This window comes from Elephantulus edwardii, unplaced genomic scaffold, assembly GCF_000299155.1.
Source record: "Elephantulus edwardii isolate Elephantulus edwardi_28Jun2011 unplaced genomic scaffold, EleEdw1.0 scaffold00260, whole genome shotgun sequence".
NCBI classification, from domain to species: domain Eukaryota; kingdom Metazoa; phylum Chordata; class Mammalia; order Macroscelidea; family Macroscelididae; genus Elephantulus; species Elephantulus edwardii.
Window position 1 is genome coordinate 2,621,262 of NW_006400010.1, and position 27,628 is coordinate 2,648,889.

At 38.0% G+C, this 27,628-nt stretch overlaps 1 protein-coding gene across 1 annotated transcript in view; it reads left to right on the forward strand.

Annotated features, from left to right (window-relative positions):
- The window catches only part of PHEX (phosphate regulating endopeptidase homolog, X-linked), a 186,118-nt gene that overhangs the window by 9,106 nt on the left and 149,384 nt on the right, over window positions 1-27,628 (forward strand). The window contains exons 3-6 of the mRNA XM_006899531.1: window positions 3,544-3,705; window positions 19,617-19,703; window positions 20,689-20,915; window positions 26,793-26,861. Of these exons, the coding sequence (XP_006899593.1) occupies window positions 3,544-3,705; window positions 19,617-19,703; window positions 20,689-20,915; window positions 26,793-26,861 (545 nt within the window). The remainder of the gene's footprint in view (window positions 1-3,543; window positions 3,706-19,616; window positions 19,704-20,688; window positions 20,916-26,792; window positions 26,862-27,628) is intronic.

Below are 27,628 nucleotides of genomic sequence, written 5' to 3' on the forward strand. Positions count from 1 at the left end.
CAGTTGACCATAGATAGATGGGTTGATCTCTGGATTCTCAATTCGATTCCATTGATCTATGTGTCTGTCATTGTACCACTACGGCAGTGTAGTAGCATTTGAAATCAGGGAGTGAGATACCTCCTACTGTTCTTCTGTTCTTAAGGAGTGCTTTGCTTATTCGGGGCTTTTTTCCCATTTTTTTTTTAAATAAAAAACCGCGATGTGTTATGAATTACGTGTGCTCTCCTAAAATCAAAAGAACTTGATAAAATCATTGCTTTCCCAGCCGCAGTTACAGAGCGGAAATGTAGCCTTCTAGAGGCAGATCCTAAGTTACTATCAGAGCTGGGCTTGGAGCCCTTGAGTCTGACCTATGAGTTTCTGTGCTCTATCACTACTTTTCGTTGGTGCCATGCTAACTCTCTCGGTTCTGGTGCTGCTAAAAATACAAGTATTTCCTGTTGTGGAGAAAAGGTATAGAGTAGGGCACCAAAGCGGTAAAAAACTTGTTTTAGATTTTATAACACTGTATGATTTTACTGTTGTTTTGTTCTTGTTGATGTATAAAATTGAAAACTTTAAACAAATAAAAGGAAAACTTTTTATATACATGGCCAATTATTTCCCGAGTTTTATTTCTCCCTTATAAGTCACAAATTGCAAGAGTATAACTTAAAGCATGACATTTGTGAAGTTTGTTAGTGTGCATTTCCTGTTTTTAATTTTCACATCGGTGAATGACTTTCTAATGTTTGAAAAAGTATTTACTCAGCGAGCTCTGGTGGTCTATAGTGGCAAGAATCTGCACTTCATTTCCAGAGGTGAGCGGTTCGAATTCAGCAGATGCTTCTGCTTGAGAAAGCAGGTCAATCTCCTCCTGTACCAAAGGTAATTTGACGGTACACGCAAAAATGGAGAGAGAGAGGACGGACAGAAGGAAGGAAGGAAGGAATTACTCGGTCAGGTTTTTTCTAAAACTGGCACCAAGTTCAGTACTCTTGTGTAACATAAGTCTCAGCATATGCACAGGTCCCTGTTGTTAAGGTGATGTCAAGAGACTTGAGGGCAAGAAAAGCTTTCAGGGTAGAAACTGGGCCTGCACGGGCTTGAGTCTATTGTACTCATTCATGGCGTGTGTGGTCACTTTGCAGGTTTCAAGTGAGGCACATAGAGTTATCTGGTGGTGGGCTGGGTCGCCTGTATGGTGGCCTGGGTTGCGTGGTGTGCCTTGTGGTCACATGCTATGCAGGAAGCCACCTGTGCTGTGGGTGTGGCGTGCCTTGGGTCGCTTGGCGTGATCGAGATCACCTGTGCGGTGGGCGGGATCGCATGGCGTGCCTTATGATGGGTCACGTGGCATCCGCATGGGGTCACGTGGCTTACGCGAGGTTGCCTTTGTGGTGGGCGGGGCGTACGCTGTGTCTCAGGGCATGCGCAGTTGACACTTCCCGTCACATCTGCAGTGTTGCATATGCAATGTGTTATGCATGTCTAGGTGTCCCACTGTGTGTGTGTGCAGTCGCATTATGTCCTGTGTCAAAGAAGTTCATAGAAACGTCAATAGAAACAGAGGCTGAAAATGTTACCTTTTTGCCCTTCTGCAAACTTGTGCCACACATTTTCTGATGTGCTGCTTCTTCCTTTATTCCATTTTGCCTTTTCTTTATATTCTGTTTCCTTTGTTGTCTTACAAAAATATTGTGTTTGTTTCCTAGGTGCTTCTCTAGACTTTTCTAGTGTTATATGCATGGTATATTTTCCAAAAATCTAAAAAGGCAGTAGATTTCAAACATACCTGGCCTCTTGAATTTTAATATTAAATATGTGTGGTTGCTGGGTTTGGTGAAGTAAAGAGGTGGTGTTCTGGTGTGTTGACTAGCATAGTTCGTCCACTAGGAGGTTTTCAGAACCAGTATAGGAGGAGATTGCCCATCTTTCTTCAGCCACGCTGCTGGTGGATTCAAACGTTGGGAATAAGCTCAGTTAAATGTGAATTGCAGTTAGACGACTCAGTTTTTGTGCATAGATAATGTCATGTATTTGTTTTGTAAGTATTTTCATAGATATGTCCCATATTCATTATGTATCTATGAGGTACTATTTAAACTCAGTGCTCAGTATTCACCACTTTTTTCCCAGGGAGTGGCTAGTGGATTTTAAACACTGACTTTTCATTTAGCAACCCAGTGTTATACACTATTCCACTAGGGCTGTCCTCATTTTTATAGGTGCGAAAAATAAGTCCCAGCAGGGCAAATTGGCAGAAAAATATAGCAGTAGCCCCCAGGACTGATCATTCCTTGAGAAACCAAATAACATCTAAGGTGACAGGAACAGAAACCAAAGCAAACAGAAACCAGACCAAAGACCAAACCACACAACAGATCCTCATAAGGCTCTGGGCTTAGTTAGAAAAGGCCAAAATAAAGTTGTTTAACAGCCCCACATTCCAAGCAAAATACCACCTTCCCTATTCTCTCCTAGAACTACCCTATAAAAAAAGAGGTCACCCTAGAACACCCTTCTGTCATTTTTGCTTTCTCTGCTCCTGTTCACTTGGCGTCCCTCTCAGACCATGAAATAAAAGCCTGTTCATTTCTTGGGATAAGTTTCTTTCTTTATCTTTCCCTCAAGTCTTTTTCTACCTAACACAAATAAATTGCTTAATGTTACACAACTACTATTTGATGAGAATTTGCATTTCACCCCAGATACATAAAATTAGAATCTACATTTCAAAAATCCCCATAAAGTCACAAGATTGCGAAGATTCACATAAGAATATACTACTGCAGTGCTCTGTAAACAAGATTTTGTGGAACTGTAGAACTGGAAAGAAAAGGTTTAAATCCCTGTTTTAACCCTAAAAGCTCAGGCTGGTAGGTGGACGGTGCCTCCACCTTGCAGGAATTGGCATAGCAGTTTACTTTATGCAGAGATCTTTCCTTTATCAAAACAGAGCTCTATGGTGTTCTCTTTGGAGCTACATGGAGTTAAAGGTGTTTTAGTGTCCTGACATCCTCAGTTGTTTTAGATTTGAGTTCACAGTCCTCGGGTAGAAAGTGTAGTCCTGTGTTCAGTTGTGACTTGTGGAGGCTGAAGTAAGCGTTTTCTCACTCACCAAATTTGGTGTGATTTATTCTCCCATTTTGTCCCAAGGCAGAGGTCACAGCTGATCTTGCAGTTTTTCTTAATACATGCAAGAATCTGAAGGAGTTAGAGAAGACTCGTTTGAGGATTGAGAGCTGGTGGCAAGTGGAAGTGTGGGAAGTAGGCTAGAAAGCAATATACTGAATAAAAATGAGCCTTAGCACTCCTCAATATCTACCACAGGCTCCCCTTGTACTCTTCTCCTGTGGCCTTAGAAAACCAACAAAAACAATAATGAACACCAAACTTCCTCACTCATTCTGAATGTAATACTTTTCATCTAGGGAAGTTATTTTAGAGAGTCATTTGAGGGGAATCGTAAAAGCCAAGGTTGGGGAAATGGTTGATATGAAAGAACAGTATACAACATTCAATGTTTGTTATTAATCCTGTAATTTTCTTTTTAAATAGCTGCTGCCATCTTAAGTAAAGTGAATCTGTCTGTGGATCCCTGTGATAATTTCTTCCGGTTCTCTTGTGATGGTTGGATAAACAGTAATCCAATTCCTGAAGACATGCCAAGCTATGGGGTTTATCCTTGGCTGAGACATAATGTTGACCTCAAGTTGAAGGGTAAGTTTCTCCTGGATTTGATGATGAAATCTACAGAGGGCAATATTTGACAAGAAAATATATCCTGGTGTTTGATGCAGGAATGCTCATTCTCTAACTACAGTAAATTAATTTCTGAGAATGTTTTAAATGGACGACTTAAAGGAAAGATTGTGAACTGCCAGAGTCCCAGATCTCTCTATTCATGGGTAGGTCAGTAGGCTTGCATTTGATAGTAAATTCTAGTGCTTAATGAAGGATAAATAGCTTGTCTGAGGGTAGGAGCCAAAGGATGATTAATAAATATCAGCATTCTTTTTTGTGCTAGGCAGAGTGACCTTGATTATGTTTTGGATTTCCATGGCTTATAAACTATACTTAGCACCTCATTGTCTTTTAAGAACTCTACATGACCTTATGGTTGTCAGATTGCTCCTGTTCGTCTCTAACTTGGCTCTGGGGAGGCTCGTTTCTCTGATGACCTCTCTACCAATGACATGCTCATCTTTGTATATGATCATATTCACACTCCCACCCTCACAATCATTCATGGATAAATACTATTGAAGGGTATGAAAAAGAGAAGGTTTTAAATAGAGCCATGAGAGTTCTACAGTCAGGGAATGAAGTAGTTAAAATGAAGAAATTTTTTTTGTTGTTAGGTGCTGTTGAGTCAATTATGACTCATAGGGACCCTGTGAACAACAGATCTGAACCCTGTCCTATCCTTCACCATCCTCACTATTTCTGACACTTGAGACCATTACTGCAGTCACTGTGTTAATCCACCTGGTAGAGGACCTTCCTCTCTTTCCCCCTACTCCATCTTTCCCTAGCCTCTTTTAGCAACATGTCTGAATTATATGTGAGATGAAGTTTTATTATCTTTGCCTCTAAGGAGTAGTCGGGCTGCTCTTTCTCTTAAGACACACCTGTTTTTTTGTTTTGTTCTGTTATCCTTAACCTTTGTCTAGCTCTCAACAACATAGAAAAAATAGACCATACCCTGAATACGGAGTACCTTAGTCCTCAAATTGACTTCATGCTGCTCAATGATTTGGAGAGGTCCCTGACTTTCCCAGTGCAATGTATCACCTGAATGCTGTTACCAAGTGCATTTATTGTGGATCCAACTTGATCTCTTTCTGTATGGACACACGTACACATTTGTAGATACAGAGAATGAGAAAATTATATACAGTGAAACCATTGTTTTCCCATGTGTCACAAAGTTTTCTGCTGTTAACCGAGTGTAGTTTTATGGCTTTTATTTATTTTTTAATAGCTCTTAGTTAATGAAAAATACCTGAGGTGGTGGGTTTTTTTTCCCTCTGGAAAGTTTAGGCAGGTTCTGTCTTTGACATTAAGTATGTAAAACTAAACACCAAAACCTATGGACATAAAGTTGGTTCCAAGTGGTCACAAGTCTTAAAGACATTCTAGGATTTAAATCACAAAAGGAGGTAGACTGATGATTTTTCTCCTATGGAGTATGATGAATAACCCTAACCCTAACCCTAACCCTGATCTTTTAATTAGCAGTCTGGCATATTTAAACTATGCTACCAGATTTCTGTTATTAATATACCAATAAAAGTACAGACATAGGTGTGTTTTGTGAAATCTTTGTGATTATACTTTCAAAAAACATTTAAATTGTGAGTTCTGAGTTTTCTTTCATTCCTTGTTTCACCTTCTCCTCCCTTGCCCTTTCCACTTTGTAATGTACCTTATCATGCCCAATCATACACTACCTTTAGGCAGTCCTTAACCCTATCAGTTCCAATACAGTATTCAATATAGATTTTCACTTTTCCTATTCTCTTCCCTATATGCCATTTCAATGCTGTTTTATAACAGGGGTATTATGCAGTATTTGTCCCTTTGTTACTAATATATTTCAATGAGAATAATGTCTTCTAGGCTACCCAGGTTGTGTAGTGTTTTATGGGTTCATTACTTTTCATTGTTGCTTAATATTCCATTATGTGAATAAACCACCATTTTTTCCTTTCCATTTGTTGAGGGGCTGCTTCCATCTTTTTGCTATTGTGAATAATATAGTAATAAACTTCGGAGTGGCATTGCTGGGTCTAATGGTATTTCTATTTCCAAGTTTTTGAGAAAACATTATACTGCCTTCCATAGTGGTTGCACCATTTTATACTCCTACCAGTCATGAAGGGTTCCAATGTTTCCACTCACTAACATTTGTTATTTTATGCTCATTATTGCATTTTGATGTTGTTAATGGGGTAAGATGTTGCTTTGATTTAGTTGTTTTCGTTTGCATCTCTGTGATAGCTGCAGATTTATAACATTTCTTCATGTGTTTGTGTTTGTTGGCTGTCCAAATGTCTTCTTCTGTGTAAAGTTTTTCCATTTCTTGCAATTTACTAATTGATTTATCAGTCTTTTTCTTGTCAATGCCCTTGGGATTCTGTAGATTTACATTATGAAACCCTTATTTGAGGTGGCATTGCCAAATTTTTTATTTCCCCAGTTAGTAGGTTCTCTTTTTACCCTATTGGAAAAAGTTTTCAGTGCATACAGGGCCTTATTCTTTAGGATGTCCCATTCATTAATATGGTTGTATGTGTATTTCTTCCTGTATTTGTCAGCCTTTTTACACTATATGCTGTTTCTCCCAAGTTTGGTTCCATCTTGAGTTAATCGAAAGAACCCAAATAACTTTATTTGATATACAATACAATATGGTGGCATGAACAGAATAATCGGAAAGACAGAGGAGGAAAGATTGGCCTATTTTATTGGTAATTAAAGAATAAGAGAACAAGTCACTACATGATTTACAAAACAGTTACATTTCATGGAGATTTCACATTTTCTAGTGTCCATACTTTTGGAATTCCTACTCTTTGTTGCCCAGTGGAGACACTTGTTGTGTTTTTGGCCAGTGAGAGATGCAGTGGAATGGAAAAGCATGATTACAGACTCCCCTCACAATGGTACCGTCTTCCCACGTTGCAGCCATCTCATTAGCTTGACATTCTATGTAAAGATCCATGATGTGGTTCCTGCAGAATGCACACGTATGAACCACAGCATTCCATTCCCACAGGGCTACTGCATTCCACTTTTTCGCTTCAAAAATCACTAGTGCCTGTGTGCTGCTGTGTGTCATCGTTGCTGCCATTTTGAAAACACATGGTCCCTGACTGAGGTGTCTTTTTGATGTACATAGGATTTTGATCCTTAGAATGTTCCAGTTATCCAGTGGTGAGAATCTTTGTCTTCTTGACATTGAGCCCCAGTCCATACTGAAGGCTGCAGTCCTTGACCCTTCGCAGCAAGTGCATGAGGTCCTCCTCAGTTTCAGCTAGCAGTTGGCTTTTACTGGCTCCAAGTATTAAATTTGAAGATGGGACATCTTCTCCTGGAGGCTTAACACAGTTCTTCTGTTAGTAGTAGTTAATATCACAAATTTATTGGGTGATCTTGAAAAAATTCATCAGTCCATTTTATGTGTTGTGTGAAAGAGCTCATTTGTTGTCAAGCTTGTTTCTTGGAATTGTAAGGTGAATTTGAAGAAATGGAGGACTGCAGGAGACTGTGAGAGCCATGAATAACATTCCAAGGAGAAATCTGAGTAAATACAGCTTGGCTTTGTTGGAAGGAGAGCATGAGCAAAGCTTTTTGTGAGAGATGACATGGGGTGAGATGGGCAGATGAAGGATGTCGAAATCCATTTGTGGGAATGTTGATATGTGGCAAGGAATGCTGAGATTTCTATGAAGTGAAGAAACATCCCAAAAAAGCTAAGCCTAGAAGTATTGTATGAATAGAACGAATGTACACGCAGATAAGGGGGCATTTTAATAATGTAAATATTGCAACCTATTATGAAAGGTTTCCTGAGAGTTAGCTTGAATGCTGTAGGAGGAATAAAACATTTTTACTTTTAGAAGCCTGTCAAATAAGTATAGGTTCTTTGTACTAAATATAAATTTACTAGCACAAGTAATGATACAGGATATGTGCAGTTTGAGAAAGACATAGATATTTACAGTGACACCGCTCAACCTGCTTATACCCACAGCCCACTTTCCGTAGATCATGTCTATTGGTGTATTTTACTTTGCAGTTATTTAGGAGGGTCACAGATTTTTTTAAAAACCACTTCCTTTCAGAGAATGACTGCTGGGAAAGGAAAGATAATTTTGGTGGGAACAATTTGGAGTCATACCCACGTGAGCTTCATGGGAATAATTCTTGAAGCTACTCCTAGTACCCAGCTACTTCTATTACTGCTGTCAGAAACCAGAATGATAATCAAAATGGGAATATAGGTCTCTCCTCACAACATGTCTAAAGTATGTTAGACGGAGTCTCAGAATCCTTGCCTCCAAGGCGCCACCCGGTTTATTAATTTTTTTTTTCTATTTTGCTCTGCTATCTTATTCTGCTAACCCTAACCCTAACCCTAACCCAGACATTCCTCTAGGTCGTATAGCCCTGGTGTACAAGTTGCCATACCGTGATCACTTGTCGTTGCTGTGAGGCTGAACACCATGACACTGATGTGTCAAATGCGTTAATGGTTGGCTACCCAATGCGGACAGAGAGTGGGGTGGAGCTCCCCGATTAAAACAAGCTTGGAAAGAGGAGTGGCATCCACTTCCATAATAGCTTGCCTCCGGAAACTCTGGGAACCTGGAGAGAGGATGAAAGGCACCCAGGCGTCTAGGACTCTACTTCATAGGATCGCTATGAGTCGCCTGCCACTCGATGGCAGTTAACAACAACTCCAACCCTCCACGGCACTTAACAACCACAACAACAACAGTAGTTAGTCATTGCAATAATTTAAGAGATTTCCCTCCTATAAACATACTTATCTGGTTATACCTCAGTAAAAGTAATATAATGTGTATTGCTGTTTTTGTTGTTATGTGCCATTGGAAATTATCCAACAATATCATTGATAGGACCTACAAGATTCAGCTGATGAGTATCCAAAAATGACTGAAACAGTACATCCACAGACAACTGCCTGAAATGCAGGTTGGGTTTAGAGGTTATGGCACTAGGGATATTATAGCTAATGTCATTTGGATCTTGGGTGAGAGCAAAGAGTTCCAGAGGAATGTCTGTGCATAGGCATGTGATTGGGAGGATCACAACAAGCTGTGGCTGACTCTGAGAAGAATGTAAATCCCAGAACACTTGATTGCGCTTATGCATAAGCTATACTTGGACCAGGAGGCAGTTGTCAGAACAGAGCAAGGAAATAAAGTATAAAAGTCTATTTTAATTGAAGTCAGAGGTGTTGGTGTCAGCTTGGAACCCCTGGGCGGTGGTGAAGAGGAAGTTGGAGTTTAAAAGCTAGAGCTCATTGCCAGATTAAAACACAGTCCCGTGGGGCTATATGGGAAGTGCTGGGTGAGGAAAGGATGCAATTGTGGTTCTGGCTGAGGTCTGAAGGGTACACGGCCCACTGTGTCTACGGACTCTGTGGAGCTGTTCTTACCAGGGATCCTGTCTGCTTTGCCATTTGGCCGAATTTGTATTTTTGCCCCTGAGAGGTGGACGTGAAACCAGATATTCAGGAATGAAAATGTCCCATCTCTCCCAGAGGTTCTGTTATCCTTAAAAGACTTTGGGAAAAAGTTTTCTATTTAAATCCAAATACAACTCCAGTACTTCTCATACAGTTCTTTCCAGAATGAAAAATACTGTGTTTTCTTATGTTTTATTGACAAATTTTTTTAGTAACAAAAATGGCACCATTTTTTTGGTAGCTTTATCAAAATCTATACCTTGTTTTTTAAAGAAAAAAAAAATACTATCTATAGTGAGATGTATACACCATTATGTCAGGGTAAGCTGTGGCACACTACTTTCTTATAACCAAGATTTGGATTATGTTTCATTGAAAAGTGTTCCCTTAGACATTGGTATGTATCATATATGACCCTTTGCTTTCATTAAAAGGGAAAATGTAAGCTAATCTGATTGAATAAGGTATCTTTAAAAATTCTTTACCATCTCCATCCTTTCAAATCATCAGTTTCCCAGTTGTCTCAGATTTTCCTTGAGGACAGCCCTTTTGAATATGTGACCAGTTTCCTGTTCATTGGTGAATTATGATGAAATATTTTTCAAGACGTTTTAAACAACACGTTAGGAGTCAGGTATCCAGGTCATTTGAAGGGCCTTATGTGAAAACGGCTGCGATCAGATTCATGCATAGATGGACTCCTCCACTGTGACCATGCTTGTCCGACAGATGGATACAGATTTTAGAGATGTTAAGATATATTGTTATTATTGTTTATTGCTGTTGAGTCTAACACGAATCATTGCAATCCTCTGAATACAGGCCTTACGCCTTTCTGTAACTATTGCCATTTATCATTTATAAGTTTCCAGAGGCATGTTGGTTAGGAAGTGGATGTCACTCCTGATTCCATTGTTAAGATATAAGGGGGGAAGTAATCCAGAATTGGTGAAATAGAGTATGTAATTTATATTCCTGGGTACCCCTACTGCTTGTTACATGTCCCATGTGTATGGATCATGTCCTTTTTTATGTTTGTCCTTTTTTAAAACATATTGTCTGTATAGCGGACGTTTACGACACAAGTTGGTTTCCAATCAAATTCTCATAGAGATTTTGTTTTGTTAAATTTGTTACAGTCTATACAGTGGTGAGGCCATAGAAGCAGATCTGCAGTCCAGAAGGAATTGGATCAAGTCCATCTTTTGCTCCATGGCAGAATGGGCAGTGTTTGTCATTGTGATTTACTGCCTTTTAACCCTGCAGGGTGATGAGATCAGAGTTATTACTGACTTAAGAACACAGAGCACCACCACTACATTGTAATCACTCTTCATATTTCCTCCATGTGATTCTTATTTCCATCCCTCTTTTGATTCTGCCCCTCTGAGCTTTTTCTCATGGCAAATGATGCCCTTTTCAGTCTTATAGGAATGATTGTTCTAACGAGTGGGTAAGGTCCTGTTGTAAGTGATACCATGTTTATGTCCTTTAAGCATTTTCAAGGAGAGTCCGGTAATATCTGTGCTTCAGCAATCCATAAACTACATTAACCCACAGTAATACCCCACTACTTTTATCAACAAGACTGTCCTTGATTGCACTTCTTCCCAGCCTTTAACTTGCAAATCTCTTGGGAATCTTGTTAAAATGTAGGCTCTGATTCAGGTAATCTGGGAAGGGGTCAGAAAATTGGCTGTTCTGGCAAGTTCTCAGGTGATGCCCGTCCTCGGACCACACAGAGAGCATCCAGACTCATTGTTGGCCCACGCAAAGAACCTACAACTTGCACATAGTACATCTTCTGGGATTCTTCTGCACTTCCCCATGTGCCTGGGTGTTTAGCTTGTCCTTGTGTATTATAATTTTAATGAAAACTCATATTTTACTGATGCCATTGTATTAGGTAAATACAAAAGAGAAAGATAGAAAGAATATTGAATATCTGATCCTTGTGGTTCAGGGGGAGAGATTTCTACCCCTTAATTTGTTTTCTGAATGATTTGTTAATTTAATCCTCCTTTTCCCTCCTCCTCTAAAAGTTCGGGAAACTTGAATTTATTAGGAAATTTGCATGTAATTGCAGATTAATAAACTTCCCATTAATACCACATTAGTTCATCATGATTAATAGCATCCACATGAATGCTTAATGAATTAGTAATGATTAACTATTTGCTTTATAGTGTCAAGAGAACATTTCATGTAAAAAGGCACTACCCATAACAGGAAAATTAATTATATGGTGGCTGGATAATAGCTTGTTAGAAACAAAGATAGGTTTATTTGGAAAGCCTCATTGGTCTTGATATTCACACAGTGAGGCAGTTTTTAAAGCAGTCATGGAACTTTTAATTTAGAAAATAAAAGGAATATTTTCTTTTTATGAATAGTTAAGTTCACGAACCAGTATTTATGAGGAGTAACAGACACGAATGCGCATAAGTATGTCTTTGTCACTAAGGAGAGAGATTTCCTATAGTGACCATTTGATTAAGATACTAGTTAAGCCTCTTCTACTACCTGCAGAGTTGTTCTCAGTAGATTTATGCCCATCGTCAAGACCCAAGCATTTCTTGATACTAATTTTATTCCTCTGACAAATATTTTGGTTTCTCTATCCATGCTCACTCTGTGATGTTAGTCACCGTTATTTATTTGTCTTTGCCCTACATATGGGGACGTGAAGGTCAAGGAAATTGTGAATTGCCCATCCAAATCCAGGCATATCATTTGTCCCCCACAGATTACGGGTCTAACATTTCAAATTTCTCCAGTTTTAACTAGGCGGAAAGAATTTGTATGTGCTGAGGCTTTCTCTAGCTGGTGACTTTTAGGAAACCCCAGACATTCTTTGTGATTGGTACTCAGGTTTGAAGCAAGGAGGAACAACAGACAAAACTGGAGAGATCATAGGGCTGGAATGTATAACCTTTATAGGTAGGGTCAACACTTTCAACTCTGTCCTCTGGTCAGGCAAGCTGTTTGTAAATGTCGTGTAGATGGACAACTAGAACTGTGTCTGAATGATCCATTTTGTGTGCTAGAGCACACTGGCTGTGGGTGGACCAGGGCTTTGGCGAGGTAGTTGGTGAATGGAGTGTAGTTCAGAAGGACATGTCTTGCTTGCTACTTAAATGAATGTACAGCTTAGTGTCCTCCTTACAAAACATGACAAAGTCTTATGGATTTTCCTTTTTTCATTTTATAATTTGGTCAGCATGAAAGATCATTATTTTTGCTCTCTTGCTACTAAGTTTTTCCAACTTAAAGCAGAACCCGCTGGAAGGCACTGCTGTAACTGGAAATCTTGGTTGTTAGTTCTCAGCCCACCATCCTTTGAGGCTAAGCATCTATATCCTTATTTGGATCTTGTTCCTTTGTGATTACTTACCTTCTTTTGGGCTAAAGGAATATAGAAAGTGAGTGTCCTCAAGAACCACACACACTGTGGTTTTAACAGCCAAGAATAGAACCTCTGCTTCTCTTACCGCCTTCTCGAAGGTGAGAATGAAAACAGGGCTAAGTTGGCAAGTGACTTTTTAGTCCTGTGTTTACAGTGTTTTAATCATGAGTGAGGCATGAAATTGGGACCTCAGATTTTTTTTAGGATTTCGAGGTTGTGATGTTTATCCTTTTCTTTCTCCCCTTAGGTTGTGGTATATGCTGGAATTGAAAATATTTGCCTGGTGTTCTTCCTTTTTCCCTTCACATTTTTTTGGCTAAGGTTGTTTTTTATTTCTTCTCATATGGTGAAGCAATGCTCCTGTCATTGATAAAATGCCTCTACTGCCTTGTACTTCTAAGAAACCATTTTAACGTTGGCGTGGCTGAACTCAGGAAATTAGTTCCCAAAAGGCAAGGAGTACATTTACTATTCAATGGTGATACCAATTAAAATAGAGGCGAACAGTGAAGAAACCAGCCAGAAAGGACTCCACTCTACCCCTGTTGAATCTTACTCATAGGTACCCTCTAGCACAGGGTAGAACTGTTCCCATCATTCACTTGAGAAGCACCTGGGAAGGTTAAATCGTTGACTGTAGTTAGTAGTGTAACACTTGACTCATTACATAAAGGAAAATGAATGTCCTCCTCAGTATAATCAATCATTTTATACCAAAAGGACAGCTTTTGCCCTAACCTCCATAAGGAGGATGAATAGAAACAGGCAAGCCATAGAGGAAGTGCTGTTACATTAAGGGAACTACCACTAATGTCATGAAATATGTGTTTAAAATTGTTGAATGGGAAACTCATTTGCCTTCTAACCTTTTGTCCAAACAACAGTTAAACAAATGGAAAACCAAACGGAAACAAAATGAAGAAAAAAATCAGTTTACCTCTGTGACATAAGTCTTAATAGAACTAGGAAAGGCCTTTTCTCAGATTAGGGTTGAGAGACCTTTCGGAGAATTCTGTGAGAACATTGCTGCCTTTCACTTGGTCACTAGGGGCCTTGTTCTCACATAGGAAAATATCTTTTGAAACTTTCCCCGATGCCTAGTGTTAAATGGGCAAGCATTCTTTTTAGGTGCCAGCAAGGCAACTACAACTCCTAGTGTCACTGAGAACAACAGATCTGAACCTTGCCTGCAACATCCTTTTGGTCTCTGTCAGTTTCCAACCCATTGTGATATCCACTGTGTTAGCCTCAGTCATTGAGGGTCTTCATCTCTTTTCCTGGAATTGTTGTTGAGGACCATCAAGTCGGATCTAAACCACAGCTTATCTTATAATGAGATTTCGGAAATAGAAAATCACACAGCAGGAAATTGCCCATCCTCTACTCCTTTTGACCAACTTTGGATTTGATCCGTGTGCTTTTGGGAATGGATAGTTTATTACCGCTATGCTACCAGAGCTTGGAGACCTGGATTTTTATCTGTGCTCCAACCTTTATTACTAGCTAAGTCTCTATGTAACTATAATTTCCTCACCTATAAAATGCAGTTAACAGTGCATACCTCTTAGTGTCATTGGAGAGTTCTTGTGGCCTAGGTATAAGAAGTTGCACTGCCAACTCGAAGGCACATGGTTTGAATCCACCAGTTTCTCTGCAGGGAAAAGATGGGCAGTCAACTTCCTGCCTATGAAATTCAGAAAAGGGTCATCTGTATATTGGCTCTGACTCAGTAGAATCATCAGAACGGGACATAAAAGCAGTAACGTCAAGGATCAGGGGGATGATGAATTGAGGTCATAAACAGTATACCTGATACTGAGCAGGTGTTTAATGTAGGAATATGGGTCCTTGGAGTTCTCATGACCACTCAGAAAGACCGTTGTTCGAGTTATGCTACCTATTAATGGGCTTTTCTTCGTGTTAAGATTGGTGAAATAGGAGGCAGAAAAAAAAATTAATGGTTTTTGTTATAGGAAAAATTTAAAACATTAACTTTAATGACTGTGTAGTTTTGGATACAACTAATCTAAGCAGCAATGCTATATTTCATGATTTAAAATGTTACATTGCCAGATTCCTTTCATTTTAGTAGGTTATCCTTTAAAGGGTAATCATAAAATGTCAATGATAAGTGTAGCTCTGATAAGAGTAATCCTTATAAATTCACTTAACAAATGAACAGAATAATTTTCTTTCCTTATATTTAATTATGGACAGAGAGGTCTTTTGTATTAAAAGGGGAATGGATATTTTTGTCATTTGTTTTAATCCATGATTTTTTTTTTATTTAGATCAATGAGTTAGAGGATTTTCCTCCTCCCAAAATAATATTTTTGCTTAAGCTGATGATAGCTAACAATTATAATTTATCACACTGTCATAAACAATGAACAGAGAAAGTAATTCTGATGTTTTCTCTCCATGTAGTTAGGGGGAGTTTTCAACAAGAATGAGAAATTTCAGATCTTTTTGTCTTTTCAGTATGTCAAACAGACTCAGTTAATCCCATGCTTGACTGGCTTGGGGCTGAGGAACTAAAGAGCTGAGTGTCACACAATTCGTGTGAAAACATGAGGGCTATGGGATCCACAGACCATGACATAGTTAACTTGACTTCTGTTTTTTAATGAGAGTCACAACTGGCTTTGCAAGCTAATTTCTATGCTCAGGTCTAAGTGCATAAGAGTTTAATACCCATGCAATGTGATTTAGAAAATTTCTCAGTATGGTAAATAAATTGAAGTGCCTAGAAACCAAATGGAAGTTCTTAGCCTGGAAAATCAACAATGACTAAAAATAGTAAGATTAGAGGTGACATTCAACCATGGCCCTCCCAAACGTGGTTTTCAAGTACCACCAACGTAGAAAGCAGCTAAGCTAGATTTTAAAAAAGGTACATGGCTCGAGAATGTTCTGTTAATTATGTAGATATGGCAGCAGCGTAAAATGGAGATTCGTTTCCCAAAGCTTTGATTTCTTCATGTTCCTTCATTAGAATTAAGAAGGTACACCCTTAGTTTTTCAAAAGAGAAGTATTAATATTTTCTGACTGAAATTAAGATTTTTACCTTGAGGACATTTGGTATGAAGGTTAGCATTAGGGTTAGGGTTGCTGTTTGCATTTAGCCAAGTCAAATAAATAGTTCCCAGATTCACTTGTGCCTAAAAAAACAGCCAAATAATTTATTTAAGAACAGACACTCTGATGTCTTGCAGAATGAGGAGACTTAACGTAACAGTTTGTTTTTTAGATTCTTTGTGCTCTTGAGCTTTTTCTTTCACATTGTGGCAACTTTGTCCCGAGGCTCTTGGTATGTGCTTATGTGCATACCTGAAACTGCATGTTAAAACATGTAAAACAGCATTTAGGTAGGAAACGTCCCTTGAAATGACTGAGCTGCCATGTACTGCCATGACTGCTTGATTTTCCAGGTATCTTAGTTGGCCAGTACTGTTGGAACAGAAATGGCACATATGGGAGTTAACAAACAGAAATTTACTGTTAAGTACTCTTTAGCCAGTGCCAGCTCTTGGCAAGTCTTTCTCTCTTGTGGAGGAAGGTCCTTGTCTCTTGAGCTTCTGTTTCTTGATTCCTTGGAGATCTTCATGTACCGTGTCACCCATTCTTGCTTCAGTTGTTTGCTCTTTCTCTTCTAATGTAAAGCCTACAACTTTGTTCCGACCCACCAGTAGCTCTTTAGCAGAAAGAAAGATTCTCCACTCTCATGCAGTTTACAGCCTTAGAAACCTATTGGAAGGACAGCTGTGAGTCATTTCCTTTGGTGGTGAGTGAGTTTTTGATATCTCAAAAATACTTATTTAAGACACACCTTAGATGAACTCTGTTTTATCAACCCATTCCCAAATGGGATTATAACAACAGTCAGAGCTTAGGATTTACAGCACAATCTTCGAGGAGACAACACAGTTCAATCCATTACAAGAGAGGATTGTAAGCTGCAAGAACTTCATCCTCTCTCTGGGATCTTTCCTTCCCGTGCCAAAGCTCTCAGTAGTAGATGCCTTGTCTTGAATAAGTACTTCACAAAAGTGAATGTTAGCTGGGGTTCCATATATGTGCTCCCTTAGGGAGAATCTTTAATTTATGATATGTGCACATTCCTGTACATATGTTATACTTGGATTATGACATGATCAAGGAGTGTGATCAAAGTATTTTCAAAACTTATTACTGGCCATTAGTGAATACCATGTGTACTCTGGTCAGATGACTGGGGTACCAGTTTGTGAGTTAATTCTACATGGGTTAGCATAAGGCTGCTAACATTATGTGAAGGGAAGAGGAAAACAAAAACATCTATGGGGAAACACTAGGAACAATAATAACTACCATTTTGTTTAACCTTACCCACCTCTAATCATGTTTGAATGACTATTTTCTCAGTCTTCTACATTTTGCTTGGGATTTTGCTTTGAACTAGATCATTCTGTTATGGCTTTTTGCTTTGAACTGGCATTTCTAACCCAAATATATGGAATCACATATTGAATTTTCCTCCAGTTCTTATAGGAATCTTTTAAGGATCACCTGAGGATGTTGTGAACATATAGTTTGTGATTCACTGTATCTAGGATGTATATACAAACTCTTAGTAGAGGTCAAAACACAAATGAACCAGTTCTGGGTACACATCTAGAGTCTTTCTGTGTTACATTTTTTAAATCCTCATCACAATGCTGGGAGTTAGGGACTAACTATCTGATTTTTACATAGACACAGACTTGGTTTAAATATCTTGCTGAGATTCCATCTGGAAAGCAGCAGCTTTTTCTTTATTTTTGTAACTGGAACCCAAGTCTATGTGAGTTGGAAACCTCTCTTCATTTAACATATCTGTTGTATCACTTTATGGTTTATAAACCAATTTTAATTTAGTGTGATGAGAATGAAAATGTCTCTATAATTTATATACTATTCAAGTTAGATGACCAAAAGTACCTTTCAAACTAAGAGTCTGAGTTTTGCTTTTTTACAAAGGTTTTTTGACTTGCAGTTTTCCTTTTCCATTGTAACATAGGAAGGAAGGAACATGTTATGGGTAAGAATATTAAATCCTTAAAGAACATCACAGCCATTCTCATGGGGCTGCCCATGTGTGGGTGGAGCCCTTGTCAGACTTTTACAGATATAATAACCTGAGTAATAGCTTTTGACAGGCAGCCTTTGTTTTGAGTTCATGAATGACTCTCCATGCTGGATTTTACTCCACTTGCCCCTAATTCACATGCAGACACCCGTAATTGGTTACCACCCCCTAATTGCCACATCACTGTCTGCATATCAATGCTGTCCTGTTTATTTGGAGAGAAGGGTAGGAAACTGGCCTGACAGAGAATCCTCCAGGCTGAAATGCCAGGTTTGAAAAGCCAAGTGTGGTTAAAGGATCTGGAATTTTACATAAAGAAAATTGATATTTGCATATGGTTAGGGGTTTGCGATTGTCTAGCTAAGCATATTCCTTGCCTATCCTCTTCTTTTGAGATGCACAGCTTACCTTGGTTGCACTCAGGTAAATATTACTGCTTTCTGTTTGATTTGCTCCTGTGGCTTGTTCACCCTCAGGGCATTCATTTTTGCAGCTTGTGGAGAGTTTATAGTCTCAGAACAACATGTCCCTAAATGAAATTTTGATTATTTCCAAATTTGTTTCCCAACAATCTAATGACTCTGTAAGTAATATGGTGGAGAAACACATGACCTGTTTTGAATGGAAATATATGTGGAGATCGTTTTACTGCTCTATGTTTATTAAGAAACCAATCTCCTTTCTTTATCCTTGGGGCTAGTTTTCCTGCTCTATTGCTATTGTAATAGAGTAGAGAGAAACACCAAATAAGTAGAAATAATTGAAAAGGCCTACATCCAACCCAGCTTAATTTATTTTCCTTGCTAACTAGTTATATAGACTTGCTGTACATACAGGTCTTTGTGAGACAATGGATAGGAGTTCAAAGTTGCTTTTTTTTTGGTAATTCAAACATTGCAATTTAGAAGCAAATGTCTCTGCATGCAATAGGTGATTATATATTAATTTGATTAGCACTGTACATCATGTCTTGCAGCTTTTCATAGGATTGTACGAACATCGGTTGTAATATGATCTGGAGGCTGCTAGATTTTTTCCAAAACCCAACCATAAATACCTTGACAATGGCAGTCTGACAATGATGGATCTAGCCCGTGAAACATTTTGTTATTTTGGCTTCATTTTGGTAAATGGATAATCTAAGGTACATTCAAGTATTCTCTTTAGAGAGAGGGAATCAATGGTAAATTTTCTAGTCAATGGTAAAATTCATAGTTTTCTTATTAGAAATTACTTTTCAAAGTGAGCCTGTTAGTCCTAGCAACTATTTCACATTCATAGCCTTGTTTCAAGGGCCAGGGCTTCAAATGGGTAAATGAGCAAGTTTTTAGGCAATTTGTGGTGGCTTCTAAATCTTCTCTTTCTAGAAGAAACATCTCCTCCCATGTCCCCAGTATGTTTAGGCAACATTGAATACAACTTTGAATAGAAATGTTTAAAAATCTTCCAGGTGGCCTCCTTATAAGGCTATGCTGTGAAGAAATCTTAAGAAACTGGACCAGGTAAAATTGCCTCTGTTGAGAATATTGCTCAGAGCATAAACAAGGGTCAGAATTCTGTTTGTGTTTTTTTTGGCTCTTAAATAAATGAATTCTGCTTCCTTTTCTGTAGGTAGTAGAAGAAATTAACCCCTAGAGAAGGTCTAGTCTCCATTTGACATTTTATTTATTTCGTTTCTTTTGAGTTACGAGAGCCCTGGATAAGAGATTATAAATTTTTTCAGTTGAACTTCAAGCAACATGGAATAGATACTGCTGTATGCAAGTGTTTTTTCTTTCCTTGGATTGTATATCTTTACATTGCATTTTCTGGAGATTGGCATTATGATTATCACATGACCTTCAGCTTGGCACTACATGTTTGTGGATACTAATGAATTCTCTCCGAACCTTCACAGCACTTTTGGAGAAATCAATCAGTCGAAGACGGGACATTGAAGCCATACAAAAAGCCAAAATCCTTTATTCATCCTGCATGAATGAGAGTGAGTACTAAATGAAATATTTTTCTGCCATATTTATTCTGCGGTGTCCCCTTTATTATTTAAGCAGACAGAGAACTACTGAGAATTCTTGTTCAAAGATTGTTTACAGAAAGCAACCTACTGAAAGGACAGATTTGGACTATATTTGTTAATGTCAGGTATTCAATTAGTTTGTACTAAATAACTGTCTTGATGGAGAAAATACCTTTTATTTCTAGAGTTTGGGTTCTTTGGATAGCCTTTATTCTGTGAGAAATTTGGATAGTCAGAAGGGCAAATTCAAATGTACCTGATTGAGATTCCAGAGTCCAGACATGGCACCATGGTAGACAGTAGCCTGTGTTTAAATGTTCCATAGGACCTCTTGCAGCACTTAGCTGTTCTCATTCCCTGCCAGATCAGCTTAGCAGGCATCTCTGCCCGAGACCCTTGGCTTGTGTACATATTTTTGTCTAATGCAAATTTAGAATAGAGCCCTTATGAATAGCTATTCTTTCTGGGCTGCTTATTCCAAGTATTGTAGTAACAAAACAACGTCTCTGTTACTGGAGCAGGATTTGGGGTATAATTTGGTGCACTTGAACAGGGTAGTAAGAGCAGAGAACCTAGAACGTTCACCTCCACTGCATTGAGTTATGTTTGTACCTTAGTTTTACAGAGTATTATCAGCACTGTGTATTGCATTTTTCCGACATATTTCAAACATTGCATATTTGAATCCTTAGCAGGTTCCCTAGTTGTCTACCATCAAAAGAATTCTAGGCCAAACAGTTTTGTTGAAATGTCGGTCTTTGGTAGTTCTGTCTGTCATTATGTTCATTTCATCCCATTTATCCTACCCCTTTGTCTCCCTAACAATCATTCTGGCATCCAGGATTGAGATTTGAAATTGGGCCTTCAAGGAATTTTCACTCAAGAAATGTTGTTTGGGTTTAGCTGTCCAGTTTACAGTGTTTCTTTTCTGTTCTTGTCTGCTCCCTTTCAGAAGCAATTGAGAAAGCAGATGCCAAGCCCCTTCTGCATATTCTGCGGCATTCGCCTTTCCGCTGGCCTGTGCTTGAAGCCAATATCGGCCCTGAAGGCGTTTGGTCAGAGAGGAAGTTCAGTCTTCTGCAGACACTTGCAACTTTTCGTGGTCAATACAGCAATTCTGTCTTCATCCGTTTGTATGTGTCCCCCGATGACAAGGCATCCAGTGAACACATTTTGAAGGTATCTTGTTTTTCTACACTGTTTCCCAACTGTGGAGTTGGGAACTACTCATAGCTGAAACTCCAACAGGTTGTCAGAGGCAATAATCACATGGGAAATTGTCCATCTTTTTCTGATGGATATGAACCATATGCCATTGATTTGAGAAATTCCTTACCCACCAGCCAACCACAGCTCCCTCTTATTGTCTGCCTACTGTCATGGTATCCTGAAGATAAATGGTAGCTACGCCATTGTGGAAAGGGTTCTGGTGGCATAGTGCATTATGCACTGGGTTACATTCTGCGTACTCATTAGCTGTGTGGCCTATGGTCTCTTTCCTCATCTGCAAATTGAGGATGATAATAATCTCTTCTTTTTTTAAAATTTTGTGTGTGTGTGTGTGTGTGTGTGTGTGTAAACCGTCAAATTGCATCTGACTGGTACAGGAGGAGATTGTCCCTTCTTTTCCATCAGAGCATATGTTGGATTCAAATCGTACACCTGTGGAATTTTAGTGCAGCTTCTTGCCACTAGCCCACCAGAGCTCTCTGATAATGATCTCTTAGAGGGGCTAAATTTAAGATTACATAAGTTAACATATTTAAGTATTTATCACAGAATCAGCCAGATGGTGTTGTTGTATGCTTTTGAGTCAACACCAACTCATAGCTGTCTTTCCAGCAGATATTCAGACGCAGTTAATCACACGAATGGAGACTGCCCATTCTTCTCCCCTGGAGTAGCTGGAATCAGACTGCGTTTCTTTGGGAATACAGTTCAGCATCTTGCCCCAGACCACCAGAGAAGACGATTCACAACCATACAACTGTCAGGGAAATATTATGGGCTATTGAGTCAGAGCCAACTTAAAATCAATCCTCTAGTGGATCTTGTGCATTTGAGCTATGTGTATTTGGGGTGGCAATCTGACTCCTTACTTATTGTGATGGTGAAAAATGCTGCTATGAATATTGGTGTACATGTCTATGTGTCTCAGGTCTAATTTTCTTGGGGTATATTTCAAGCAGTTAAATAGCTGAGTCATAGAGAATCTATCTCTTCAGTTTTCTGAGGAAATACGAAACTGCCTTCTAATATTCTTGAACTGTTTTTGTATACCAAAGTTTTACGATCTTAAGGACTGTTTTACTTGTATATGATATTAGTTTCCCACTATTGTTCAGTAATTTCCACTTACTTGATTACCTTTCTTTGGAATGAGAATTAATATGAATTTCTTCCAGTCATATGGCTAGGTAGCTGTCTTTGAATTTTTCTAGCATAGTCCAAGGCTGAATCTATTATTTGAAACATGTCAGTTGGTTTCCCATCGATTCCTGGAACCTCATTTTTTTTCCAGTGTCTTCAGTGCAGCTTGGACTTCTTCCCTCATCACTTTTGGCCCTCATCATGTGCCCCTTCCTGAAAAATTTCAGTGTCAACCCATTATTTTTGGTAAAGTCACTGTGTTTAGTCCTTCCTTTTTTTCATGGCTCTTGGATCATTAACAGTTTTGCACATAGCATCTCAATGCTTGAATTTGTTCTTCAGATCTTTCATCTTGAGAAATTCTGAGCAAGTTTTTCCCTTTTAGCAACTTTTTTATCAGGTTTCTGGTTTTGTAAATATTTCTTTTTTAATTTGACTAAAAGTTTCCAGATCCTTTTACCTTATCAAGCAATCCTTCATGAACATCTTATTTTATAATCCAATGATTAATATAACATGTGTAACCATTTAGAAGCTTAACACATAAGGCACTGTGTCTCCAGAGCTCCTTCTGTGTATGAGAATGGTATTCCATTAAGAAACCATCTATATGAGACTAAAAGGCCAAAAACTACTCTAATGCAATTATTAGAAGCTTAAGGGTAGGGTTACTAGGGTACCAGAAATAAAGCAACCAGAATACTTGAATTTGAGTATTGACACAATGTGAAAAAAATGGTTATTGAGCTGTCTGTAATAATTGAGAAATAGGTACTTATTTCTTAAATATTCTTTCAGTGAAAATACAAAATAATCTAATAATAATTTTTTAGAAAGGAAACAGTACAGTGCTCTCTTTTCCAGCACACAGGTTATTGGCATGATCCTTGTGCAAGGATGACATGCAAATACCTGAAGTGTTCCATATTTTTACGAAGGAACGTGTGAAACACAGTGTAATATAAAATTGGGGGTGGTGAAGAGGGTTAGGGTTAGGGTTATATAATATTTGCTAGAAATAGCAAAATCCAAACCCACTACCATAGAGTTGTGTTTATTATGTAGAAACCCAGTTAGACAGAATACAATCAGGGTTGTTAATCTTAATGAAATGCCATTGTCCATTTTTCTTCCATGTGGATTTGAACTCTCTGCTTTTAGGTTAACAGTGCAGCATTCTCCATTAGAGCTCTTCCCAAATTCACCTCCTTCCCTCGAATGATATAGAACTGGATAGTGTTCTACACATGACCAGGTACAAGATGATCAAGCATATATCTACCTCGTTTTGTTAGCAGAGACTTTAATCTGAGATCTGCATAAAACCCCATGAACGTTTGTTTCCTTAGTCTTGGTTTCCGCATGCAGACATACAATTTGGCAGCTAATATAACATAATACATGTGATTCTCAATAGAGTGTTCTGAGGGACAGGGCTTTAGAACATGCTACTGAAAACAATGACTTTTAAAAGTTATCATCACTCAAGCAGTGTGTACTAGCTTGACACCCTAGCAAAATTCATAAGGATGACAAAGAGAAGATTTATTGGAGGAGAAACTTTTCTGATTTGTCTTTTTTTTTTATTGTATAGCAATTTTCCAGATGTTTCTTTTTGCTATTTTGTTCCTCAACTAGAGTATCAGTTCAGTGTGTTGGAGTTACTAAAAACCTTCTGTAATTAGAATATTTAGTTTAGTTGTAAAAGACCCTAACTAATGATGTCCTAATGTTATTTTCATAAGAAATGCTCAGAGTTTATCTTTCTAATGGGATTAAGTTGCCTGACTTTATTCGATTTTGAATGCTTCTGGAAATGAGGATAATTTGAAGATAGTAAAAAACGCATAACCCTAACCCTAACCCTAACCCTAACCCTAACCCTCACATGAATTATTTAAACTCGTCCAGTGACTGGATTTCACTTCATGAGAGAGAAGTCTTTGCTTTCTTAATAATGTCAACATGATTTCCTTCCCTAGAGGTTGAAGTTCAAAAGAATCTTGAAATGGTCCAAGTTAAAGTGTTAAATCTTAATATTTTGTTTCTTTGGCTTCCTCAATTTTTGGAAGAAATTTTGGTAGCGTGGGAATTGTAGTAATCTGAAATAAGGTTGACTAGGGACTTGGTTGCTTTACGTCAGTTAGGGAAGATGTAACAAAATATTTGAGCATTTTTAGCAGTACACATACATGTTTTGAGAACATCTTTTCCCCTACCCCCAACAAGAACACTATTTTCCCTACGTTTTTTTTTTTTTTTGGAGTAGGATTTTCCCTACTATTTTTTTAAAAAATTTAAATTTAAAAACTGTGGTTCTGTATATATTTACTGTAATAAAAATTTTTGAAACAATTATGATAAATATGAAGATACCATAGAGGATGGATCAAAATAATTTCACCTCTTATAATGTCATGTTAGAGGCATTTATCATTCAGATTTTTATTCAGAGGCTATTTTTTATTTATAACTTAAATAAATTTATGTCATTTCATTTCACCTTTACATATGTGACTGAAATTTAAGGGAGAAAATTCCTCATTCTGAAATGTTGAAGAAATTGCTGATACCCAGGAAAGAAAAGTAACAGATGTTTCCAGACATTTAAGAAAATTTATTTAAAAATTTACATATAGTTAGATGCTCTTTTTTCTGATGTGCATGCCAATCGGTTTTGACAGTGCATCGAGACTAACCCTAACCCTAACCCTTACAGTCACCACTGCAATCAGGAGACTGAACAGATATATTATTTTAGAAATTACTTCACACTGGCCTTTTGCAGCTAGCCACTGTCACTGGTAACGTAATGTGTTTTCTATCCCTCAAGTTTTGTCTCTTGACCCATGTTGTTATGTGTATCAGGCATCCATTTTTTCTATTGCTGTTGTATACTACAGTTTATCCATTCATCAAATGAAGCACATTTAAGTAGTTTCTAGTTTCTGATGAACATAAAGATGCCTACACATTATTAATTTCTGTGTAAATAAATTCCTAAGAGCAGGGTTGCTGGGTAATACATAAATCGTCTCCCTCTCTCCAAACTGACTATCGTGTTGCATTCCTACTAGCAACATATGAGTGATCCATAGACTTAACTACAGCTGACATTGTTTTTGTTTCGCTCTTCTAATCTCATTGGTGTCATCAGCTTTGACTCATAGCTGACTCTCCATTGGTTTTCAAGGGCTATACATCATATGATAGGAACTTGCTCACTTTTCCCCACAATTGGCCTTGTTGTTTTGTACTGTCAATTAGGATCTGTCTCCTAACTGACTCTCCAGTGAGTTTTCAGAGACAGTAAAAAGAAAGGAAGGAGATTGCTCATCCTTTTCCTATGGAGCAGCTTGACACTATGATTAATCCACACCCGCCCCGCCCCCCCTCTACTCACCCTTCTGCTTCGATGGTATTTCATTGTGTATTTTATTTGCATCTCTTACTGCCAGTGATTTTGAGCATTTCTTTATGTGTCTTTTGGTCATTAAAGTATCTTCATCTGGGAGAACTCATTCCATGTCTTTTGCCCATTTTGTAACTGGGTTATCAGCCTTTTTCTTGTGTAGGCTCAGGAGTATTCTTTAAACTTTCTGGTATTGCTAAATGTTTTTTCCCAGTTGGTATGTTTGTTTTTCACCATGTTGGAAAAAGTTTTTTATGATTAGAAGATTTCATTCATCAATATTATTCTCTTCAAATTGTAACTTGCTGGCTGTTTATACAGTGGACTAGGTTTGGGCTTTACTCCCAGGTCTGTGATCCTTCTTGAGTTCCTTTTTGTGTATGGTGTAAAATGTGGATACTGTTTCAGATTTGTACAGAAAGCAGTCCAGTTTTGCCCGCATCATTTTTTAAAGACTTTTTCATTTCACCTTTTGATAGGTTTTATTTCCTAGTTGAGTATTAGTTGAACATAGATATCTGGTCTGTTTCTGGGTTTGCATTCTTTTCCATTGTTTTGGTTATGTGCCTATCATTGTAGCAGTACTAAACTACTGCTGTATAATACTATGCCTCCCACATCATTTTTGTTTCTCAGAAGTGTTTAACTTATTCAAGGTGGTTTGCCTCTCTAAGTAAAGTTGACAATTTCCATTTTGATCTCCTTGAACAATGAATTTGATATCTGGATTGAGATTGCATTAAACAAATAGATTGGTCAAAAATTTATAATATTCTTATTTATAATAATAATTCTACATATGTCTCATAGTCTGTACTTAGTTACCTTTCTTAAACTCTCCAGATGCTATTCTAAATTTTAAAATGATTTTTCAGAACAATTTATTTTGTACTTTTGAATACTTAAAAAGTATAATAAAATATTTTAGAGATGGAGACATAGAATGTCTCATTAGTTAAATTTAGATTGATATTTTTACAGAATATTGTATCGAGAAGACTACTAAATCCTATGATAGAATATTGAGATTTCACTGTGAGCTCAGTTTAATAGTGTTACCTTAGAAATGTCACATTGCTTCTCTTGCTTTTGGCTCTTTGTCCATCAAATAAGAGTGAAAGCCAGGTAATTCCCAAGTTCTATGCCACGTTTTGCTAGTTTTGGTGTTGGTAAATACTGTCAAAAGCCAAAAATAATCTGGGGTACTCATGTGATCTCATAATTCTTGTTTATGATTTAGATACATATAATACTTTCTGGTTTTGTTTTAACAGCTGGACCAAGCAACCTTATCCCTGGCTGTGAGAGAAGACTACCTTGATAACAGCACAGAAGCCAAATCTGTAAGCTTTACTCTTAGCCATCTATATGCCCTTTTTGGCTACTACTGTCAGGTTTGTCGATTAAGATTCCTTTGCTAGAAATATGCAGTATGGCCCTTTGTTGACCTCATTCTTAATTTACGAAGGCCTTTTATTCTTGAATTCTAAGCTTGGATAATCCACTATGCTCAGTACCTTTTTTGTATAGCTATTTCATTCTAGACACTTACCATTCTTTTTGAAGACATTATTGCCTTTTTAACGGAGCCTTGGGCTCAGGGAATGCTCTGGTTTCTGCCTAGCCTGAAAAGGCAACAATCTTTAAGAAGTGTTGGACCACAGTTGTCCCTGCTTCCAGGCGGATTCTAACCCCCATATCTAGAGGTCTCTGAAGCAGGATACCAGCCAGGATCCCAGGCTGCCTTCTGGCTGAATTTTTAAATTCATCAAAGAGCATTGACAAATTTTCCTTCTTGGAAATGGGTAGAATGACACTTGCCAAACTGGGGTCTCCTCCGTGTATGCTGGAGTGCATAACCCCTCAAAGACTAACAACTCACTGTTCCTGTAGAAACAGTTAGTTCTATTCATTCAACTTCAAAAGATCTAGTTCACTTATTTCTCCATTCTGTCCTTTTATCAGTCATTGTTAACTCTTATGTACAGAAAGCTTTTAACATTTTTTTAACAATTTTCTTTCCCTTTATTCTGTCTCCTCCTTAGCATCACTTGAACGTTGTCTTTTCAAAGCACGTGCCGTTTCCATGCTGCATTTGTTTTTTTTTTCT